The 25,000-nt window shown below is 40.1% G+C and overlaps 1 protein-coding gene across 1 annotated transcript; it reads left to right on the top strand.

Annotated features, from left to right (window-relative positions):
* The first annotated feature begins 20,104 nt into the window (after positions 1-20,104).
* Positions 20,105-22,549, top strand: LOC149376162 (putative glucan endo-1,3-beta-glucosidase BG3). Its single transcript, XM_089606622.1, has 2 exons — positions 20,105-20,207; positions 21,373-22,549. Exons 1-2 carry the CDS (start codon positions 20,132-20,134, stop codon positions 22,320-22,322), a joined length of 1,026 nt encoding a protein of 341 aa, XP_089462748.1. The 5' UTR covers positions 20,105-20,131; the 3' UTR covers positions 22,323-22,549.
* Positions 22,550-25,000: the final 2,451 nt, after the last annotated feature.

The raw sequence follows: 25,000 nt of genomic DNA, 5'->3' as shown, positions 1-25,000 counted from the left end.
GGAGCATTGAGCTATGTAGTCGATGGTGGCGGGGTCGACTACCGGAGGTGCTGGTAAGAACAATCGAGGCTCGTTGACTGGTGGTCCCTCTTCCCCTTCCTCCTCCTCATCCTCCGCTTCCTCCTCTTGTGGTTCCTCCCTAATCTTGTAGCGATCGATGATGTTATTCGTAATAGGCCCCATAGGACCCTTGATCGTATCCCTTTTCGAGCGTCCTACCCCTGCATTTGTACAAAGGCCGGTAATGATCGACGGATATGGCAAACCGTGGCGTTCATTAGTATAGTCTAGACTCTTCATCCAATTGTAGATGAATCGACCGACGTTGATAGAATGACCTTTTATGATGCAGAACAACACCTGGATACGGCCCTCGTCAAGAGTGGTGAAGTGCTTGATCGGATAGAGGCGAGCGCAAACAAAGTAAATCCAAGCTTTAGCAATCCTGGTGAGTTGGTCACGCTTGAGTACCCTTTTCCCTTTTTCAAGGACCCAATCCTCTCCTGGAATGCACAGCAACCTCGCCATCTCCTCGTGGCTGCAAGTTCTCAACCATTCCCGATAGCCTTCATTCTCGAAAGGCACATCTGGGGTCCCAAGCAAATCGTTGATCGCTTCGATGCTCACATCGACCTTTTTACCTCGGACCGTCACAACATCTCCATTGTGATCCGGTAAGTTTGCGTAGAATTCGTACACGAAGTTTAAGTTCGTCTCGAACTCGGGAACGGCACAATACTTCACCCATTCATGACCAAGAATACTGTTGCGGATTGACACTCCTATCTCGGTGTTAGAGCTCACATTGAATCCCCGCTCAGGGATCACACTGCGCGACGAGATTTTGTCGTAACGATCCTCCGCGGCCTTGCTGGTGAAGATATTCGTGTTATAATCTGCTTCAGGAGACGATTGACGAGCTCGCTTACTTTTACTTTTACTAGGACCTTTGGAAGTGCTCGGAGCCGTGGCGCCCGCCGGATTTTTTGTTCGAACCATTTTTCACCTTCACAAAGCATAATCATAAAAAATTCAATCTCGACATCTACAATCAACATAACCATTTTAAATACTAACAGTGTCACAACAATCACAAATTCTATATCAATTCCAACTTCATTTAAACATAACAATATCAAATTCATAAACAATTTCATTCTAACACAAATTCTAACTCAAATTCATTCTAACACAAATTCTAACGTCTCAAATTCATTCTAACACAAATTCTAACTCAAATTCATTCTAACACAAATTCTAACTCAAATTCATTCATAATAAAATAACAAACCCTAATTTTGTTAAATCAATAACCACCTTAAATCAATAACCCTAATTTTGTTAAATCAATAACCACAACATGCAACTCGGGGAAATAACATGAAATCCATATTCAAAAACACGAAATCCATATTCAACAACACGAAATTAAATCAATAACCACCTTAAAAACTTAGAAAATCATACCTTTAAAAAGAGAGTGAGAGGCGGTGAGAGAGAGAGAGGCGCGAGAGAGTTGGGCGGCGAGGACGTGGCGAGCGAGAATGGCGGCGAGGATGTGGCGAGCGAGAATGGCGGCGAGGACAAGGCGACGGCGAGAAATCGGGGCGGCGAGGACGTGGCGAGGGATTTTGGAAGAGAAAATGAAGACAGAGTCGGTCGAAATAGTTTGTCTCGCGTTTGTATTTTGAGGAAAATGAGAAAAAAAACTGAAAACTGGTTTATATAGTGAAAACCTAAAATCCTCGCCGCGGCGAGAATATGTCTTCGCCGCGGCGAGAGGATCCTACAACGGATTTTCTAACCGTTGTAGGATCATCTCGCCGCGGCGGGAGTCCTACATCGCCGCGGCGAGGAAGTTTCATAGAAAACTGCTAGACCACGGTATCCTTCTCGCCGCGGCGGAGTATATTTCCAGCCGCGGCGACATAATCTCGCCGCGGCGAGGGAGGACCATCGCCGCGGCGACTCTATTCTACAACCCTTTAAAGAAACCGTTGTAGAATTTGTCGCCGCGGCGAGGTTTAAATCGTGCCGCGGCGAGGTCCATCCTTCTACAACGCTTTAAACTTGCGTTGTAGAAAGTTTTCGCCGCGGCGAAAATCACATGGTGCCGCGGCGAAGGTTCTACAACGGGTTGTTGTAACGTTGTGGGAAATCTGAAATTTAAGTTCTTCTACAACGCTTTTGTAAAGCGTTGTAGAATCACCCAGATTCTACAACGCTTATCCATAAGCGTTGTAGAAACACCCAGATTCTACAACGCTTATCCATAAGCGTTGTAGAATCACCCAGATTCTACAACGCTTATGTAAAGCGTTGTAGAATCCCTAGTTTCTACAACGCTTATGTTAAGCGTTGTAGAAAGTCCGTTGTAGAATCTCATATTTGTAGTAGTGGATTTTGTTGATTTTTTTTAATTAAAATTGAACTACCTATTTTACCCTTAATGAATTCCCTCATCTTATAACATGAATTGTATTATGACAAAAAAAAAAAAAAAGAGAATCAAAATTCTTGTTTGACTCGTGTGCTTGGCTCATGACCTTTCGTTTCTTCTTGGTTAAGGACTTAACAAATGAGAGAGAGAGAGAGAGAGAGAGAGAGAGAGAGAGAGAGAACTTACACGGTGCTCTGCATAATGTTTTCTCTTCTTTCTAGGAAACTCTTCCTTCTGTCGCCGGTGGCCAGGTGCGATCACCTCCATTGATGAAAATTGGCAGTTCAATATTTATTTTTAAAAAAATAAAAAAAAATCTTATAAAAAGGGAGGGTTTTGATATGTATACATATTTTAAGTACTTTTAACGTATATAATTAATATTAATAGGAATGTAAGGGACACTTGTGGTATTTTTAGAAACGGGTGAGAATAAACACGGAATATCTATTAAACACAAATGAGACATATGATATTAAAACCCCAAGTGTTGGAAGTTAGAACTGAAATTTTAAATAGCATTTATTTTGGAGAAATTATATAGTAAACTTTTGAAGTATAATATTTTTAAAACAACTGTTATTTTCAATTCTTTCAAAAATAACTATTTTTTAAACGGAAAAGACTCATTTTCCTTATAAACCGTTAAGTTAAATAGAATACAAAAGCAGAAAAGTTTTTTTAAAAAATTGTAACAATGAGAAAAACATGACCGTCGGAAGGAGGAGATCAAGAGCTGATCCCAGGCCTCCCAATTGACGTTGCCGAGCTATGCCTCCTCCTACCACCGCTGTCGTGCCCTCGACCCTGGCCCACCTCAGCTCCTCCCACCTCGCCGTCGACGGCACCGGAACCCTCTTCGCCATGCCCAACCAAAGGAGTCGAGAGTGACGGCGAGTTTTGAATCCCACCGGGCGTGACAGAGCAACGGATGCGCTGGAGCTCGACCTGATCGTCTCCACCGAGCTGGTCTCTGCTCATTCGGAAGCTGAGCCGTGCCGCTTCCTCGCTCAGTGTTGTGCGTTGACTCCAGCTTGTTGTGGACGTCGTTTATAAGCTCCTTCAGGTGGTACCACCTTTCTCCGGCGAGGATTTGGGTTTTGATTTTAGGGTTTGACCGTAGATTGAAGAACACACGTCAAAGAAGAAGATAATCGTTCAGTAGAAGTAGCAGAAAGAGAGAGAGAATGACAAATGGGTGGGAGAGTAAAAAAAATGGTAAAAGAGTAAGTTATACAAAATGAAAGTCATATATTTGGATAAATTCAGACATATTGGATTTTGGTAAAAAAAAAAAATAACGTGGGGGTAATAGTTTAGGAATAATCCCAAATTGTATGAAGATCTAGGGATTCAGAGAAAAAGAGAAAGTCTGAATAATGAATTGCATTGTAAAGGAATAGAATATAGTCCGGGTATATATAACCCTAATACATCAAAGAGGGAAATAAAGAAAAAGGGATATAATCATAAATACAATAATAATAATAATAATAATAATAATAATAATAATAATAATAATAATAATAATAATAATAATAATAATAATAATAATAATAACTAATATATTATTATATATACGCTAATATCCCCCCTCAAACTCACGATGCTACGACAATAAGCATTGAGAGTTTGTCAACTAAGAAGCGGAAGCGCGAAGTGGAATGAGCCTTCGTGAATAAATCGGCAATCTGAAGTGAAGAGGGAACATATGGCAATGTGATTGTACCAAGCTGTAGATGATGGCGGGTGTAATGACAATCAATCTCAATATGTTTGGTTCGCTCATGAAAAACCGAGTTACGAGCAATCCGAATGGAACTCTGATTATCACAGTATAACGGCATAGGATGATGAAGAGTGACACCCAAATCAGCAAGTAACCAGCATAACCAAACAATCTCACATGAAGTCGTAGCCATAGCGCGATACTCAGCTTCGGTGGAAGAGCGAGAAATAACATCCTGCTTCTTGTTCTTCCAAGAGATGAGTGAATCTCAAAGGAAAACACAGAATCCAGTGGTGGACTTGCGATCCGTAAGATCACCAGCCCAATCTCCATCAGAGTAAGCACGCAACTCCAATGAAGACGAGGAGGGAAATAATAGACTCTAAAACTGAGTACCACGAAGATACCTAAGAATGCGCAGAACGGCAGCCCAATGAACTGTGGTAGGAGCAGTGACAAACTGATTGACAATATGAACAACATGCGCAATATCAGGACAAGTAACCGAGAGATAAACCAAGCTTCCAACCATCGTGCGGTATAGACTGGGATCGGGCAGAGGAGAGCCATCAGATGGAGAGTAGCGTGCATTGGTTTCAAGAGGAGTATCAACGATCTTGTTGTCTGTGAGACGAGCACGCTCAAAGAGATCTGATATATACTTTGACTGAGTTAAAAGGTAGCCCTTCGGAGAAAAAGCCACCTCTATACCCAGAATGTAACGCAACGAACCCAGATCTTTCATAGCAAAGCACCGAGCCAAGTCAGACTTCAACGATTCAATCCCATCATAATCATCGCCGGTAATAATCATGTCATCAATATACAATAACAAGAGGATACGAAATGTACTTGTATGCTTGACGAACAAAGCGGAATCGTGCTGGCTAGGAATGAAACCAATGAAGGTGATCACAATGGAGAACTTCTCAAACCAAGCTCAGGGAGCTTGTTTGACACCATAAAGAGCTTTGCGCAGCTTGCACACATGACTGGGCTGATGCGCGACACCAGGAGGGGGTGTCATGTAGACCTCCTCGTGAAGATCACCATACAAAAAGGCATTCTTAACATCCATCTGAGATATCTGCCAACGATGTACGGAAGCCACAGTGATCAGAGCGCGGATCGTCGTCATCTTCGCGACTGGTGCAAAAGTCTCTTCGTAATCCATACCATACTCCTGAGAATAGCCTTTAGCAACAAGACGGGCCTTGTACCGCTCCACGGACCCATCTTATTTGGTCTTGATCTTATAGACCCAACGAGAACTGATGGCCCGTTTCCGTGACGGCAACGGTACGAAGTCCCAAGTGTGGGTTTGATGTAGAGTAGTAAGTTCCTCAGCCATAGCAGTCTGCCAAATAGGGTCAACAACAGCCTCTCTATAAGACAAAGTCTCAGACAAAGAGTGAAGAGACACGAGAAAGGAAACAAAAGAGGTAGAGTATGAAGAATAGGCAAAATCGAGAAGTTTAGTGGACTTACGAGGACGGGTGAACTGACGCAGACGAGGATGATCCACAATCTCAACGGATGGCTGAGCAATCATAGCAGGAGGGGTCAGAGGCGTGTATGTCTCAGGAACCAAAGTATCAGTGTGTACAACCTCATCGGTGTCAATATCAAAAAGATCAATGCGAATAAGATCATTCCGAGTCATGTTATGAGGACTAGCAGGAATAGAGAAGAAAAGAATACGCTCTAAAAACACAACATGATGGGAGACATACAATTTCTGACTGACCGGATCAAAACAACGATATCCCTTTTGACCAACACCATATCCCAAAAAGACACACAAAGCAGACTTAGGAGACAATCTATCGCACTCGACGTGAGGTCGGAGCACGAAACAAGTGGAACCAAAAACACGCAAAAAGGCATAATCAGGGACATTTCCAAACAATTTTTCGAAAGGGGACAAACCTGAATTATGAGAGGTTGGGATTCTGTTTATGACATAGGCAGCGGTATGGATAGCTTCCCCTCAAAAAATACTAGGAACCTCGGTAGACAGGAGGAATGAGCGAGCAGTCTCAACAAGGTGACGATGTTTCCTTTCAGCTACACCGTTTTGTTGAGGTGTGTCAATACATGAGGTTTGACGGATAGTCCCATCGGAAGCAAGTAACTGGCAAAAATCGTTAGAAGTATATTCACCCCCCTAAATCACAACGAAAACATTTAATGACAGCAGAATGTTGTGTTTTTACGAGGGCTCTAAAATCACGATAAATGCTCAAAACATTAGATATACGCTTCATTAAATAAACCCAAGTGTAACGAGTGAAATCATCAACAAATGAAACGTAGTATCTAGAACCACCCTTAGTAGACAGCGGAGCAGGTCCCCACACATCAGAATGCACAAGATCAAACGGAGCAAGAGAAGACGAAACACTTTTATGAAAAGGTAAAGCTGAAAATTTTGCAAGTTTACAACCACTACAATCAGAAATATCCTGGGAGTTCAAATTTCCTAAAACTCCCGTAGAAACCAAAAAACGCAAACGAGACGCTGAAACATGACCCAAACGAGAATGCCACAAATAAAAGTCAGACGATAAATGACTCAAACTAAAAGAAGATAAATCCACACTAGAGGCAGCCACATTCGTTACTTTAAGTTCATCCAAGACATTGAGTCCCCGCTGCTTACGTCATGTCCCAATCACTATCTGAGATCGCGGATCCTGAACACAACAAGATGAAGAAGAAAAAGTAACTACGAAACCAGAATCGGTCAAGACTAACAGACATAAGATTTAAAGCAAGACTGGGAATATAGTAGACATCAGGAATGGAAATATGAGATGTAACAACAGAACCAAAACCCTCTGATGACATAGGGGTGCCATCGGCGGTCATAATGGGTATGGACGAGTGAGGGGACAAAGACACAAAAGATGAAAAATGATGGGACATATGGTTGGAAGCACCCGAATCAAGTATCCAAATGGAGGATGGTATACCTGGGACTGACGATGAGGACAAACCTTTAGAGGAAGAGGCTGACATGGCATGAGGCTGAGAGGCAAGGAACTGCTGGAACTGCTCAAACATGTATGTGTCCACAAATGGGGCAGCAACGTCATTGACGGGCGGAGGTGTCGGACGAGGTGTCCACGGAGCTGGTGCACGAGGTGCCCATGGTGTTGGAATCGATCTAGGGTTTGAGAAAAAGTTTAACGCTTCGTTAAGCGGCGGAATTTTAAAAATTTTCTTTTTAAGTAAAACTAGTTTTTACTAACCTAGACAAGAGCATGTGCATGTAAATAAAAACTAATATGAGCTATTAAAGTTACTAACCTTTCTTGAAGCTTGAACCTTGTAGAAGCTTTTGGAAAGTTGCAACGCTCGTCTCCCCTCGCAGCACGTCTCTCTTTCTTTCCTCGGCACCTCGAGCAACCACGAAAGTTTCTATCACTAAATCACTCGAAAAGAAGGAATCAGTGAGTGGGCACTTTTAAACACTACGACTTGAGAACGAGTCTCGAAGTCGCAGAGCTAAACACTAGGTCGAGTGAGGAACTAGGTGCCAAGACAAGAAATAATCGAAAATAAACTAGAGAGAGAGAGAGAGGATTTTCGGCAACCACAAGTTCTAGAGAGAGAAGCTCTCAATCTCTAACTTATGTGGAATGAATAGAATGAGAGGAATGAGGGTCCTATTTATAGGAGAAGGGTTGGCCTTGGAAAGAAGTAGTTTCCTCTTATTTTCCAAGCCTTTATGAGGAAATCTTATTTCCTCTTTTCCCTTGCTTTGCACGTCCAACATGTGCTTCAATAAGCCTTGGATTTGTTTCCTCATTTAGCTTGTCTCTCTCTTTCCCTTGTGTTGGCCGAACTTATGCTTTCCTCATAGAGGAAATTTGTTTCCTCTTTTTCTTTTGGCAAGTATCTTGATACATTTATGCACAAAATAATTTCTCTTTCCCTTGGGTATTTGGGCGCCCATTTCACATCTAGAAGGAGCTTCTAGAAGCTTCTTCATTTGTTCATGACAACATGTGAAAGGCCCATTAAGAATTTTCAATAAAATTCTTATGAAATGAAATTAATTCACAAGGCCCAGTTAATCATATTATGGCCGAGTGACATTAAGTCATCAAATGAACTTGTCAAAATTTATTGACATCCATTTCATCCTTATGTCTCAAAAGACAAAAATACCCTTTCGACAATTTTCGTTCTTGTTTTGACTTAGCTTCCAGTTTAACTATTCCTATCGATGTGATTCGTGACAGTGACCTCATGGACCCAAATGAACAAAGCTTTAGCTAAACACTTGGACTCAAAAGTTCACAAACCTTTTCCAAGTTTAGCTTAATGCCAACTGACTCCACTAAAGAGCTGACACTGAAAATCTCTCGGTTCAAATGAATTTATTTTCTACTCAAGAATTCGACCTAATTATGATGAGCGGATCCACTGAATATTATCTATGTTTACCCTTCATGAATGTCATCAGCTAGTCGGGATTTACTAAATTACCATTTTACCCTTCTAGCTGTTATTTCCTCAACTCCTTTGTCGCTTGTGAATAAGTTAGAAACAATGTATTGACGAGGAGCTAACAAGTCACATTGTTTCATCCAAAAGAGTCAGGACTCAATTTGGACACTGGCCAGTTCATTTATTCACACTCCAAGGAACAAAGCATGAGGTGACATACATTGCATTTCAGCAATCTTGTACATGAATTCCATATCTATGAGAACTTCACAAAGTTACTCATGACATACTCACAACTTAGTATTTCACCAATAGGCCCTGTTCGGAATGACATAGTGAGTCCGAACTCTGACTTTCTCAAATGAGAATACTAAGGTGTGAAATGGCATGTCTCATTTCAGGATTAAGGTAAGCATGATGCAATTCATACATAGTGACTTCGAGACATAAGAGGTTAAATGGTTTGTTCTTATATTGTCTCTAGAAGTGCACTGGTCAATTCAGTACCTTCGGAAGATACCTAGAAGAACTATAGAGTCCCCAACTCTCAATGCCTCATAACCAGACATCATAGATTCTTCTAACAATCATACTGAGGTCAATAGTCCTTTGACCCTAAGATTGCGAATATATCGTTTTAAGCAAACTACGAAGAGTTTGTTCATGCAAATCTACATTTGTCTCTTCGTAAGTTGTTTAGTTTGTTTATGGACTAAAAGACTATGGTTTTATCATAAAGCTTCAAACAAGGAAGATTGAATGAACGTTTCAACTTTTTATTTAATGAATAAGCAATTACAAGCAAGAGTCTTCGTAAGACTATATGACATCAAATGTACATAAATAGACACTACTACTCTTCTTGTGGGCACCATTGACAACAAACTCCCACTTGACTCAAAGAAGATGTGAGTAGTCCTACATGCCTAATCCCTTTCGAAGTTGGTTGAAGACCATGTTCGCTAGGGCCTTGGTGAATGGATCTTCCAGAGATCTACTTCACCTCCACGTCTCCGCGTTGCGCGATCTCTCGAATCAAATGGTATTTCCTCTCAATATGTTTAGAGTGCTTATGGCTTCTAGGTTCCTTTGAGTTAGCGACAGCCCCACTATTATCACAATAAAGGGTCATGGGCTCGTCGACGTTTGGAACAATTTCCAAATACTTAAGGAACTTTCTAAGCCATACAGCCTCTTTGGATGCTTCACAAGCAGCCACATATTCTGCTTCCATTGTGGAGTCAGCAATGCAAGATTGCTTAATACTTCTCCACACAACAGCTCCACCATTAAGGATGAACACAGATCCCGAAGTGGATTTCCTGGAATCCTTATCCGCTTGAAAATCGGAGTCGGTATATCCCGTCATAGTCAGGTCAGTACCTGAGTATGTAAGCATCAAGTTCCTAGTTCTTCGAAGATACTTAAGAACATGCTTAACAGCAATCCAGTGCTCGGGTCCAGGGTTGGATTGGAAACGGCTAACTACGCCAACGGCGAAACAGATATCAGGTCGGGTGCAAAGCATAGCATACATGAGGCTTCCTACGGCAGAGGCGTAAGGAATTTTCCTCATGTCTTCAATCTCTTGTGCAGTCTTGGGAGACTGGTCCTTAGAGAGTGAAACTCCATGCCTAAAGGGTGTTTGACCCCTCTTGCAGTCTTGCATCGAGAAGCGATCCATCACCTTATCAATATAAGATGCTTGAGAGAGCGACAGGGTCCGGTTTTTCCTATCTCGGAAAGATTTGGATTCCCAGAATGTATGCAGCTTCTCCTAGATCCTTCATATCGAATTGCTTTGCCAGCCAGACCTTAACCTCAGATAACTTACCCACGTCATTACCAATGAGTAGTATATCATCGACATATAGTACCAGAAACACAACTTTGCCTTCGTGTATTAACTTGTAAACACAAGGCTCATCTATTGACTGTTCAAAGCCGAAGCTCTTTACAGTTTCATCGAATCTAATATTCCATGACCTAGATGCTTGCTTTAGTCCATAAATGGATTTAAGCAACTCACAAACCTTGGTCTCTTGACCTTTATCCACGAAACCGTCTGGTTGAGCCATGTAAATGCGCTCGTCAAGATTGCCATTCAGAAAGGCTGTCTTGACATCCATTTGCCAGATCTCATAGTCGAGAGCTGCAGCTATGGATAGGAGTATGCGGATGGATTTAAGCATCGCGACTGGCGAGAAGGTTTCTTCATAGTCAATCCCTTCTTGTTGGGTATAACCCTTTGCCACAAGTCGTGCTTTGAACGTCTCGACGTTCCCATCAGGACCCCTTTTCTTCTTGTATATCCACTTACACCCTACGGGTTTAATCCCTTCAGGAAGGTCTACAAGTTTCCAGACTTTGTTGACATACATCGAGTGCATTTCAACTTTCATGGCGTCAAGCCAAAGGTTTGATTCAGAACAAGCCATCGCTTGGCTATAGGAAACAGGGTCATCCATGTCGGAGACGGCTACAAGAGAGTCTCCATAAGACATGTACCTGTCAGGCTTTTGAGTAGCCCTCCCACTACGTCTAAGTACTACTTGACGAGATTCTGATGAGTTAGGTTGTGTTTCAGTTGGGGTAAGAACAGTTCTTACAGATGAGGTAGAAGCTTCCTCACCCAACTTTTCTTCAAGCACAATTTTGCTTCTAGGTTTCGCATTCTTCATAAAGTCCTCCTCAAGGAAACGAGCATTCGTGCTAACAAAAGTCTTATCGTCCTCGGGACTATAGAAAGTAAAACCTTTGGTTTCCTTCGGATATCCTACAAACAGGCACAATTCTGACCTACTAGCCAACTTGCTAGTCTTTTGCCTCAGCACGTGTGCAGGGCAACCCCAAATTCGGATGCGGCCAAGATTCACTTTACGGCCAGTCCATCGTTCATAAGGAGTACCAGGAACCGTTTTGGACGGAACTTGGTTCAGAATGTAGGCGGCTGTTTCGAGGGCATATCCCCAAAAGGAAAGCGGGAGTGATGAGTAACTCATCATTGATCTAACCATCTCCATAAGAGTTCGGTTTCTTCTCTCTGACACTCCGTTTTGTTGAGGTGTGCCAGGTGCGGTAAGCTGAGAAGCGATACCTTCTTCTTTAAGAAAGTCATCGAACTCTCCAGACATATACTCACCACCTCGATCAGATCGAAGGGTTTTGATCACTTTGCCAGTTTGCTTTTCCACTAAAGCCCTAAAGACCTTAAATACGTTCAAGGTCTCGGATTTGTGTTTAAGCAAATAGACAAACCCATATCTTGAGTAATCATCAGTGAAGGTAACGAAGTATTCGTATCCTCCACGTGCCTGTTGGTTGAGCGGACCACATACATCAGAATGTATTAGTTCCAGCAACTCAGTGGCTCTTCGACCCTTATCGGAGAAAGGTCGCTTAGTCATTTTTCCTTCTATACAGGATTCACAAGTAGGTAGTGAGCCTATTGCAGAGGCTTGGAGTGGACCATCCCTCACAAGTCTCTTAATCCTATCTAGACTGATATGACCAAGTCTTAAGTGCCAGAGGTATGTTGATTTTGTTAGATCGGAGGATTCAGAAAGTTTGATCCTCTTTGGCTCCCTAATTAGATCATTATCTATTTCGGTGTCTATAAGAGAAGGTTGAGTGGGATAGATGTAAAAAAGACCATTCTTCATACATGCATCAGTGACAAAAGAATTATCAGGAAACGAAATACGAATTCCATTCTTAATGAACTTTAAACAATAATCTTGCTCAAGAAGACGAGCAACGGATATTAAGTTCTTCCCAAAGGTAGGAACAAAATAAACATTATTCAAGTTTAAAGTGCGGTCTTCAAAAGACAGCGTCACAGATCCCACAGCCTTTGCAGACACCAGGCTCCCATCACCCCATTTGAAACAGAACTCGCCTTCCTCTAAGCTTTTGGTTTTCTTGAAACCATTCAAGGAACAACAAATATGGTTAGTAGCAGCGGAGTCAAGAATCCACGTTGATACATTATCAGCTACTAAGCATGCTTCGGTAACTAGTACAATACTATGTTCCTTTGCTTTGAGATAGGCAGGACAGTTCTTTTTATCGGCCTTATAAGGTCTCTTCACAGTTCCAGAGGCGGAGGCTTTTTGCTCAGTAGCATGTGCCTCTCCTTGATTCCTCTTTCTCTTAGGGAGACCTACAGCAGTGTGAAGTTCCTCCATAAGCTTGGTAACAGTGTACTCTAGCTTGTTAATGGAGTAGTTCATCTTGAAGGTATCAAGAGATGCTGGGAGAGTTTCTAAGATCACATCTATGACATTCTTCCCATCAATCTCAGATCCTAGGATTTCCATTTTACTCAGATGACTAATGATCAATATCATAAAGTCTCGAATAGGAGTCCTAGCCTGCATATGACAGTTCATAAACTGTCGGACTGCTTGTAGCCTTGTTTGACGCCTTTGCCCTCCAACCATCTCAAGGAGATTGTAGAGCATGTCAGTGGCAGTCTCGAAGTCATGATGTTGCTCTTTCAGCATATTGTTCATAGATGCCAAGATATAGCACCTCACAATCTCATCGGATCGAAGCCAGGCCGCTAAGGCGTCATTGTCCTCTTGAGTTGAATCATCATTCGTCAGAGGAGGACATGGGGTGGTGAGTACTCATTTGTGCTTGTTAACGGTAGGTATTATGTCGAGGTTACGTTTCGAATCTATGTAGTTTTCGTTTTCGAGTTTGTTTGAGGAAAGGATGAACGAGAGAAGGTTGAGAGACATGTTGCCTATTTAAGTTGAAACAAGTTTATGATTAGTCTTTGGTTTAGGATTTAAGTTTCATTAAGACTTTTGTAAAATCCAAAGGTGTTATGAACGAAATGACACTTTACTCCTTCGAGGGAAGGCCGCAACGAGTCTCCTTTCATAAGTAAATGACTCATCATTAATGCATAGCCAAGATGTCAATACATCAATTTTGACTAGCCACCTTGTAAATTGGTTTGATCACTCACATCCTTTCGCAGGGCCTCGAGGGAGGATTACTAGGGATTGAGTCTAAGTGTGTAACCAACCACTTAGTCCAAAAGATTGACTTTGAAAAACAATCCGCCGAGGGGAGGTCTTGTCATCATCGTCTCACTCTCGGACGTAGCTCATTGAGCAATGATCAGAGCAAAGCGCCCTTGAGTACTCTCATTTAAGAGAGGGCCACGAGGGTGACTCTTAGTCCGGCGACACTTGCACTTTTCATTAGTGTTGGGGATCGTGGGTTACAAACAACAAGTATAACCCTCCCACTTAGTTTTTGGAGTTGGTTCATCGACTCTTTTAAGTTCGGAAACAAATTTCCTAGTTAGAGAGCGACAGAGCGGACAACTAGAAGAGAATCCTAGATCGACATGTTCAGAGCAGTATTAGTGCATAAAGGCACAAGGGACATACTCGATCTTTTCCTATTTTCTATTTCGGGAAAGTGCGTGAGGGAAGTGTGAACTTCAACTCACTCGAACACTTGAAAGTTTGAGATTACACATCTTTTTATTTTTCGGCTTGTCTACAAGGAGACCTCCCACTCAAAATTTCAAGAGCATATAGATTTTGAACATATGTGATATAGATATAGTTTTGAAAACATTTTGAAAACTTATTTGATTTGGATGACAAAATATTTTCAAGTTTGAAAGTGAAAACGGTTTTTCAAAATTCAAACTAGTTTTGTAAAAATTCAATTTCAATTAATCTTTCAAAAATCAAAACTTTTAATCTTTACACATCATGTTTATAATCATATGAAAAACATTTTTGCTCAAGAAAATTTTCTCATTAGAGTTCTATAACTCATGGTAGTGGGGTTTGAAAATCCGGATTTCTAAAAAACTGGAGTTTCAGACAGCCGCGCACCTCGGAGTAAAATTGCCATATCTGGCGGCTCCGATGTCCTTTTCAGCCGAAACCGGTGGCATTGGACAGAGGACAGACAGAGCTTTAATTTGATTCAAGAATCATTAAATTTCGATTTCTGAGAAGGGAGTTATGCCGCTTTTAATGCGGGTTTACATTCCAGCTCGAAGAAAAAGAAATAAATTAAAGCTTCGTCCTTTTAGGTGCAAAAAAGAATCGAGTGTAACGGAACGTTTTATGAAGTTGTTTAAAGCTTTTATTTGTGTTTTATTAGCAGGGTAATAACATAGAATAAAAGAAATAACAACATGCATAGAACGATTCAAGTAAATAAACGAAACTAGCAAGAAAATAAAACTAGTCACAAAATTTACTCGAAAATTCTCAAACCTTTAAAACACGTTTTTCAATATAAAAAATTAAAAACTTTTAGAACTGATTCTAATGTGTTTTAACATCATCCCAAACTCATAGAAAATCAACATGGTTTTTAATTTAAAGGCATGAGCAATAAATTAAAAAAAAATCTAAGATTACAATTCTAACTTGTCACAAAATTAGTAAACTTTCGAAAACGATTTTCAAGCTCATAATTTAAAAACATGCACATGCATTCCTTGGACCATAGCTCTGATACCATTTGTTGGAATCGATCTAGGGTTTGAGAAAAAGTTTAACGCTTCGTTAAGCGGCGGAATTTTAAAAATTTTCTTTTTAAGTAAAACTAGTTTTTACTAACCTAGACAAGAGCATGTGCATGTAAATAAAAACTAATATGAGCTATTAAAGTTACTAACCTTTCTTGAAGCTTGAACCTTGTAGAAGCTTTTGGAAAGTTGCAACGCTCGTCTCCCCTCGCAGCACGTCTCTCTTTCTTTCCTCGGCACCTCGAGCAACCACGAAAGTTTCTATCACTAAATCACTCGAAAAGAAGGAATCAGTGAGTGGGCACTTTTAAACACTACGACTTGAGAACGAGTCTCGAAGTCGCAGAGCTAAACACTAGGTCGAGTGAGGAACTAGGTGCCAAGACAAGAAATAATCGAAAATAAACTAGAGAGAGAGAGAGAGGATTTTCGGCAACCACAAGTTCTAGAGAGAGAAGCTCTCAATCTCTAACTTATGTGGAATGAATAGAATGAGAGGAATGAAGGTCCTATTTATAGGAGAAGGGTTGGCCTTGGAAAGAAGTAGTTTCCTCTTATTTTCCAAGCCTTTATGAGGAAATCTTATTTCCTCTTTTCCCTTGCTTTGCACGTCCAACATGTGCTTCAATAAGCCTTGGATTTGTTTCCTCATTTAGTTTGTCTCTCTCTTTCCCTTGTGTTGGCCGAACTTATGCTTTCCTCATAGAGGAAATTTGTTTCCTCTTTTTCTTTTGGCAAGTATCTTGATACATTTATGCACAAAATAATTTCTCTTTCCCTTGGGTATTTGGGCGCCCATTTCACATCTAGAAGGAGCTTCTAGAAGCTTCTTCATTTGTTCATGACAACATGTGAAAGGCCCATTAAGAATTTTCAATAAAATTCTTATGAAATGAAATTAATTCACAAGGCCCAGTTAATCATATTATGGCCGAGTGACATTAAGTCATCAAATGAACTTGTCAAAATTTATTGACATCCATTTCATCCTTATGTCTCAAAAGACAAAAATACCCTTTCGACAATTTTCGTTCTTGTTTTGACTTAGCTTCCAGTTTAACTATTCCTATCGATGTGATTCGTGACAGTGACCTCATGGACCCAAATGAACAAAGCTTTAGCTAAACACTTGGACTCAAAAGTTCACAAACCTTTTCCAAGTTTAGCTTAATGCCAACTGACTCCACTAAAGAGCTGACACTGAAAATCTCTCGGTTCAAATGAATTTATTTTCTACTCAAGAATTCGACCTAATTATGATGAGCGGATCCACTGAATATTATCTATGTTTACCCTTCATGAATGTCATCAGCTAGTCGGGATTTACTAAATTACCATTTTACCCTTCTAGCTGTTATTTCCTCAACTCCTTTGTCGCTTGTGAATAAGTTAGAAACAATGTATTGACGAGGAGCTAACAAGTCACATTGTTTCATCCAAAAGAGTCAGGACTCAATTTGGACACTGGCCAGTTCATTTATTCACACTCCAAGGAACAAAGCATGAGGTGACATACATTGCATTTCAGCAATCTTGTACATGAATTCCATATCTATGAGAACTTCACAAAGTTACTCATGACATACTCACAACTTAGTATTTCACCAATAGGCCCTGTTCGGAATGACATAGTGAGTCCGAACTCTGACTTTCTCAAATGAGAATACTAAGGTGTGAAATGGCATGTCTCATTTCAGGATTAAGGTAAGCATGATGCAATTCATACATAGTGACTTCGAGACATAAGAGGTTAAATGGTTTGTTCTTATATTGTCTCTAGAAGTGCACTGGTCAATTCAGTACCTTCGGAAGATACCTAGAAGAACTATAGAGTCCCCAACTCTCAATGCCTCATAACCAGACATCATAGATTCTTCTAACAATCATACTGAGGTCAATAGTCATTTGACCCTAAGATTGCGAATATATCGTTTTAAGCAAACTACGAAGAGTTTGTTCATGCAAATCTACATTTGTCTCTTCGTAAGTTGTTTAGTTTGTTTATGGACTAAAAGACTATGGTTTTATCATAAAGCTTCAGACAAGGAAGATTGAATGAACGTTTCAACTTTTTATTTAATGAATAAGCAATTACAAGCAAGAGTCTTCGTAAGACTATATGACATCAAATGTACATAAATAGACACTACTACTCTTCTTGTGGGCACCATTGACAACACATGGAGCCGTCGGACGGGGTGCCCACGGAGCTGTCGAGAGAGACTGAGGCTGGGTTGAGCGTTGTTGTTGCTGCTGCTGCGGCTATGCTCTGTCCCTGCCTAACTTCGGACACTGAGCCTTCCAATGTCTCTTCTCTTTACAGAAGGCACATTTATCCAGAGGGAGTGATGACATGGGCGTACTACTAGCATGAGAACGGTACGGGGCAGCAAGGACAGCAGGCACCGCGGGTGATGGACTCTCCTTATCAATCTTGGAGTTGAGACGAACCTTTTCGGCCAGCAGCTCGTTGACCACAGAATCAACAGAAGGAAGAGGACTGCGGTGAAGAATCGCACCACGCAATCCCTCAAAGTCGTCACGAAGGGCCATCAGGAACTGAACCAATCGCTTCTCTTCACGCCGAGAGATGTAAGCCGCCACTGCCTTCAATTCAGTCGACTCAGTCAATGCCAACTGATCCCACAATGATGACATGGCATAATAGAACTCTTGAATACTCAAACCGTTTTGCCGAAGCGCACGAATATCCATCTCCAATTGATACTGTTTGGCAAAATTAGACTGAGTATAGAGTCTCTCCAGATGTCCCTAGACCTCATTCGCAGTCTCGTACTTCGCCAACTGAGCACCGATCGAGTGGGTAACAGAATTGTTAATCCACATGATAATTTTCGCGTTGTCAGCCTCCAAAACATCAATCGAAGTTGCAAAATCTTCAGCCTTCTCATTGGTAGGCTTACGACGCACACCCTACACATAACTCCACATCGATTTTCCACGCAAAAAATGCCTCATAACATAACTCCAATATATGAGTAATTTTTGCCATCCAGTTGAACACCAATTTCCTGAAGGGAATCATCTCTACGACCCGCCATATCGAAAAACACAAATCCAAACACTCCAAAAAACGAAATCCAAACAAACAGAGAGAAACCCCAAATCGAAATCCGAAAACGAAATCAACAACGCATCCAAAACAACACCAAACCGACGAACATGATACTCACTCAACCAATTACGGCATCCAAAAATCAAGAAAAGGAGGCGAAAATACCAACGATACAGACGAAAAACGTAGGTCGATCCGCGAACACCATGCTTGGTATATTAACTTTCTCCAATCAATTAACAAAAACCATGAATGGAGAAGATGGCTCTGATACCATGAAAATTTAGGGATTCAGAGAAAAAAGAGGAAGTTTGAATAATGAATTGCATTGTAAAGAAATAGAATAGTCTGGGTATATATAACCCTAATACATCAAAAAGGGAAATAAAGAAAAGGAGAAATAATCATAAATACAATAATAATAATAATAATAATAATAATAATAACTAATATATTATTATATATACGCTAATATTGTAAACATCAAGAATGACTGTTAATAACTTAACAAGCTATTTTTGTAATAAAATCTTTAAGCATGTTATTTTCACAATAAAATACAAAAATCGGTTACTATAAGCAATTTTGTCTATAAATTTTATATGTATTCATAACCGGCTTCTCAGAATTTTATGTAAAAGAATTTATTGATGTGAGAAATAATTCCACAAAACGTTAATATAGTTATTGGGCTCATGTGCTTTGGTCGAAGAGTGGGACCTTGTGAATGGACCAAGTCCTTACCCAAAAAAAATATGAAGTTTATGTACCTTTTTTTTCCTTCTGTTTTTAAAGCTAAATTTTATGAAACCCCGTTTCATTTATTGCTGGATTAAGAGCCTTTTAATCATTAAGCATTTATAAATGTTATAGCTAAATAATTAATTGAAATTAAAACATTTAATTAGTAAAAGTTTGTATAAAACAAGTAAAATATCTAAAATGTGAAGGCACTAGATTTAGGAAAAAAAATCTACGTAAGATTGAAATTTTGAAAGTGATAGATTATGTATATAAATTGTTATCACACTGTTATAAATGTTTTTAATAATATTAGCTTTAACTATTTTTTTAAAACATAAAACTTGAAGTACTTAACCAATTAATTAATTTTAAATGGCTATTTTCTGTTAATTTTCCTATGATTAATAATTTTGTATCTTAAAAATTACAAAGACCATTACTTCCAAAATAAGAATATCAGATACAGTTGTTTCTAAATTATAATGTTTAAAACCGCGATTTTGTCATCAGACCAAATTATAAGGTTACTTTCTTACCATCTCCCTCTGGAAAAGATATTGTGTAAATAATTTCAGTGTTTACTTTATATCATATATGCCCAACATAATGAAATATATTTAATCATTAACTATATTTTTAATTATATTAGATATTACACAAATTATATAAAAAAAATCTTTTAACCGTCATAAAAAGAAATTTTACATTTCGTGGATTTTAATCTTCTTTTTTCATTATTTACGAGGTCAACTCATAGACTCCAGCTATGCTATTTGGTACAAGATATTTTAAGCCCTTCTATATCATAATGTCGGTTTATTTATGTGGAAAACTAGAGAGGTTGTACGAAAGTAAGAAGCCAAGTTCGTCTTAAATTCTTGTTGTGCATTTTTAGCTATCAATATTTCAGCTCTGAATCGTCAAATTATATTTGATAAAAAAAAAAAAAAAAAAAAAAAAAAAAAAAAAAAAAAAAAAAAAAACTGTCAAATTATAATATCTACGTATACGTGGAAACTGTAAGAGCTAGCTAGTTTAGAAAAGTCCGCTGTCAAGTCTCTCAGACTCAACCTATAATGATGTTTTTGCTTTCTATAAAACCGTAGCTCAGGAAAAATATTTGAGCAAGAAATTAAAATTTAGTTCTTCCTATACAGCTTCTTTCTCACCATGCCAAAACCTTGTAACTTCATTGTCTCCACATTACTGTTGTTTGGCCTTCTTTTGGTCACGGTTGATAAAACAGGTTATCTCTATATGCCTCACTCTCTATATGAATGAAACTAAATTATCGTAATCAGATAGCAAAAATATGTATATTCTTATTGTAAGCATTTTTTTTTATTCTTAAAGCAGTAGCACAATCTCGTGAAAGTTCTTTTACGACATCTCTATATATACAGTCTTTGCATATATTATACAGAATAGCTATTAATTGATTAAAAAAATAGTTGAAATTGTAAGTCTTAAAATCATTAATAGCCATACATTTTCCTGCAGTTTCTTAAACATTATTCTTTTGCATGTCTCCTTCTTTTACTGTTGAGGCAATCCCATATTTTACGTATTATATACCTTTTCATTATCACACTTTCAGCAGAAATAATATATTTCTGATTACGGTATTACTTGCGAGTTATCATAATGTTATTTGCATATTGGTATCACAAAACTATAACCAAATATCAAATAATTATTTTTGGTAAGGACAAAAATTTTATGTCTCTTTTATCTTAAATGACTCCCTCCTTCTTATTTATGTGTTTCATTATCTTTAGTCAATTATTATAACGAATATATGCACAGTATTCTCGTAAAGTTCTTTTATGGCATCTCTCCTTCTTCTGTTTTTTCTTTTCGTTTCTCTCATAATAATTGTTACTTTTTAGGCACACATATATGATATTAAATATATATATATATTTATATATATATATATATATATATATATATATATATATATATATATATATATATATATTAGGTAAGTACCGGATTTGTTAGCAGTTTCTTGCAACATTCTTGTACTTCATATCTCTTATAATATCGTCGAGGCACATATTTTACGTATCATATACATATACATTTTTAGCCTTCTGAATAGGATTTCATTAATTTTTTTAAATTTTTTTTATTCTTTTGAACAAATTTTTAGTATCTGCAAAAAATTACTTTATCATGACTTGAACCACCATTTTTTTTTTGTTAGTTTAGGAAACATAATATTTTTTGCATTGACTTAACATAATTGAATCAGAACCAGCCAATACTCATGAATTAATTTTGGCTCAAACGAAAAATTATTTCTGTATTGCTCTTAAATACTATTCTCCTTGTATTCACTGCACTATGTTCGCTGACTATTATTGTTCCTTTTTAATTTATGATGACATACTCATTACCGTATACAGTTGCTCAAATTGGGGTGTGCTATGGAATGAATGGCAATAACTTGCCACCGAAGCAAGAAGTGATAGCCCTTTTCAACCAAAACAACATCCGAAGAATGAGACTCTACGATCCGAACCAAGAAGCCCTCGAGGCTCTCCGCGGCACCAACATCGAGCTCATCCTCGGCGTCCCAAACCCGGACCTCCGTCGCCTCGCCTCGAGCCAACCCGAGGCCGACACGTGGGTCAAGAACAACGTCCAAAACTTCATCGGAAACGTCCGAATCAAATACATCGCGGTCGGGAACGAGGTCCAGCCCTCCGACGGTGGATCCGCCCCCTTCCTCGTCCCCGCCATGAGAAATGTCCAAAACGCCCTCAACGGTTTGAGCCTCGGCGGCCAAGTCAAGGTTTCCACCGCCATCGACACCCGAGCCATTGCCACGGCGTCCCCGCCCTCTGCGGGGACCATCGCGCCGGATCACGCTGAGCTCATGGGCTCGGTTATTCAGTTCCTCGTCGAGAATCAGTCGCCGCTGCTCTTGAACTTGTACCCTTATTTCAGCTACACCCAGAATACTCGGGAAATTCCCCTCGACTTCGCTTTGTTTAGGTCGAATTCGGTGGTCGTGCAAGACGGGCAGTTTGGGTACAAAAACCTCTTCGATGCCATTCTCGACGCGACCTACTCGGCCCTCGAGCGGTCCGGTGGAGGGTCGATCGGGATCGTGGTTTCGGAGACCGGGTGGCCCACCGTAGGTGACCCGGCGGCGAACACGGACAACGCGATGACTTACAACAGTAATTTGGTGCAACACGTCAAAAGTGGGTCTCCGAAGAAGCCCAACGCTATCGAGGCCTACATTTTCGCAATGTTTGACGAGAACGTCAAGGACGGAGCCGAGGTCGAAAGGAACTTCGGACTTTTCTCCCCGAACAAACAGCCAAAGTACCCCATGAATTTCAACTAATTTATAAGTAATTTCACTTGGTTACTACTAAAGCTTCTATGCTTCTTTTTGTCATACGTTTTGTATAAATAAGTGTGAACTGTGTTTGTTCACATATAGTGTGTGGGTGTGCTTTAAGTTACATAATGATATTTAACGGGTCATCGTACGATGACACTCGTCTTTAGTAAGTTTTATATTTTCTTTGTTTTTTTATTGGTACCGTGAACTCCGTATCTTTAACAAAAATCAACGTTTTGAATGAATCTAGTCTAAATATTATTGTGATCGGTCCTTATATAAAATTCTACATTATTTATTATGTGGAAATAGTTGTAAACTAAATGATTAGGAAAATATGGACTATGCTAATTATAAGTTTTCAGTAATATATAGCAAAAGTTATTAAACGTTTTTGCAACTGACCATTGTGAAGCTGAGAAGTCCAGCTCAGCTTATAGCTAGTTGAGAGCACCTCCAGTGACTACTTGACACGTGTCTCGAACGAAACTAACTTATGTAACTACCTCCTGTTAATAGCTTAGTATATAAGCAATTGAAATGTAATGCGTTACAATCAATGAAAATCAGTTAGATCAGAATTCTGATCAACAACAAACTTCATCTCTCTCTCTCTCTCTCTCTCTCTCTCTCTCTCTCTCTCTCTCTCTCTCTTCCGCATTCTCAAATCTTCTCTTGGTATCAGAGCATTCGACTAGCGTCCATGGCGAATCATGGAAATGCTTTTCCGATTGCGACTCATCTTGTTCCGACGACGCTCAAGCTCGATCGAGACAACTTCTTCTTCTGGAGATCTCAGGTGCTAGCTGCGATTCGCGCGCACGATCTCGAAGGATTTCTCGATGGAACAAGATCTGCACCACTGCAGTTCATCCAAATCGAAGAAAGCTCAACGACGGAGTCAATGGCGATCGGATCTCAGATCGGAGGTCGAGACAACGCCACCGTCAACAGGACCAGGCCTAATCCGGAGTACTCTGTCTGGATCCGTACAGATCAAGCTATCATGTCCTGGCTCATGTCCTCTGTCTCGGATTCAATGCTAGGCTACGTGTCCAGGTGCCAAAACTCAGCTCAGATCTGGTCTGCGCTCCTGCAACTCTTCGCCGGAAGTTCAAAGGCAAGGCTGCTACAATTGCGCATACAACTCCAGACAATCAAGAAAGGCTCTCTCAGCGTCAGCGATTTCATCATGAAAGTCAGAGTAATCGCCGACAATCTCGCCGCCGCAGGACAGCCGGTGAGCGATGACGAACTGCTTATGTATGTTCTTGGAGGCCTGGATGCAGAATTCAATTCGGTTGTGGCAATCCTCACTGCAAGACCTGATTCTGTGTCACTTGCTGAGGCACAATTTCTTTTACAATGCCATGAAACTCGGCTTGATCAACAAAACTCAGCGCTCAATCTCGATCTTTCACACGCCTCTGCAAATGTTGCTGAAAGTAGAGCACGCGGTCGTGGAAATCAGCAATCGCGAGGACGCAGTGGCCGTGGAAATCGAGGACGTGGTGGTCGAGGTAACAGACCTGTTTGTCAAATTTGCACGAGGACTGGTCATCTTGCCTCTGCTTGTTGGTTTCGCTTTGATCAGAATTTCCAGATCCAAGCTGCATCAACCTCAAGTCAACCTGCAACTCAGTCCACAACAAGTCACTCGGCTGCGCTGATAGCTACACAAGATGTCATTGATGATCCGTCTTGGTATGTTGACAGTGGAGCCACGAGCCACATCACATCAAGCCTCTCCAACCTTGCTGTTTCTGAGAACTACAAAGGCAAAGACAAGCTGACTGTTGGTAACGGTAATTCTATCCCTATCTTGAATCTAGGTGATACACAGTTTCAGGCGAAGAAAAGAAATCTCATATTAAAGAATGTACTTCATGTGCCAAAAATCACAAAAAATTTAGTCAGTGTGTCTAAGATCACCAGAGATAACAATGTCATTGCTGAATTCAATTCAAATGGCTGTTGTATCAAGGACATGAGTACGAAGCAGGTCCTTCTAACCGGGGAGCTTAAAGACGATCTCTACAAGCTGGATGTGGCCAAGCTCAAAGCCAGAGAGTCAAAGCCTCAGTCAAACTCAGCTATGGCACTTACTTCAGCAACAAGCAATCCTGTCAAGAACTCTACCAATTTAGATTCCTGTAATGTCAGTAATAGTGTCAATAATAGTGTCCAAACAGACTGTGATCTGTGGCACAAAAGGTTAGGACATCCATGTGAAAAAGTTCTCTCACTAGCCTTACAAAAGAACAATGTGAAATGTCAACTTAGAGATCAGTCAAAGTTCTGTAACTCTTGCAGACTTGGTAAATCAAAAAACACAGTTTATCCAAGATCTGACTTTCATGCTAAGGCACCACTTGATATAGTCTATGCTGATCTCTGGGGACCAGCACCTATTGTTACAACTGAAGGTTACAGGTACTATGTGGCGTTTCTTGATGATCACACCAGATTCACTTGGATCTATCCACTGAAGACCAAAGATGAGACAAAGCAAGTGTTTGTGCTATTCAAGGCACATGTGGAGAGACGGTTCAACACTCAGCTCAAGTGTCTGCAGACTGACAGGGGTGGAGAATTTCGTTCATTTGCTCCTCTCCTGGCTCAACTTGGCATCAGCTTCAGACATCCGTGTCCTCATACTCATCCTCAAAATGGACGAA

The sequence above is a fragment of the Urtica dioica genome, unplaced genomic scaffold (genome assembly GCF_054948205.1).
Source record: "Urtica dioica subsp. dioica isolate 48M unplaced genomic scaffold, U.dioica_male_clone48M_v1_H2 Urtica_dioica_male_H2_contig_63, whole genome shotgun sequence".
Taxonomy (NCBI): domain Eukaryota; kingdom Viridiplantae; phylum Streptophyta; class Magnoliopsida; order Rosales; family Urticaceae; genus Urtica; species Urtica dioica.
Note: the sequence above shows the minus strand (reverse complement) of the source record. Positions and strands in the feature narration are given on the sequence as shown.

Excerpts from the sequence above, each read along its gene's own strand:
- LOC149376162 (XM_089606622.1), top strand. The coding sequence starts at position 20,132 with ATGCCAAAACCTTGTAACTTCATTGTCTCCACATTACTGTTGTTTGGC. Across the intron at positions 20,208-21,372 it reads GGTCACGGTTGATAAAACAG|TTGCTCAAATTGGGGTGTGC; the intron begins GTTATCTCTATA and ends TACCGTATACAG.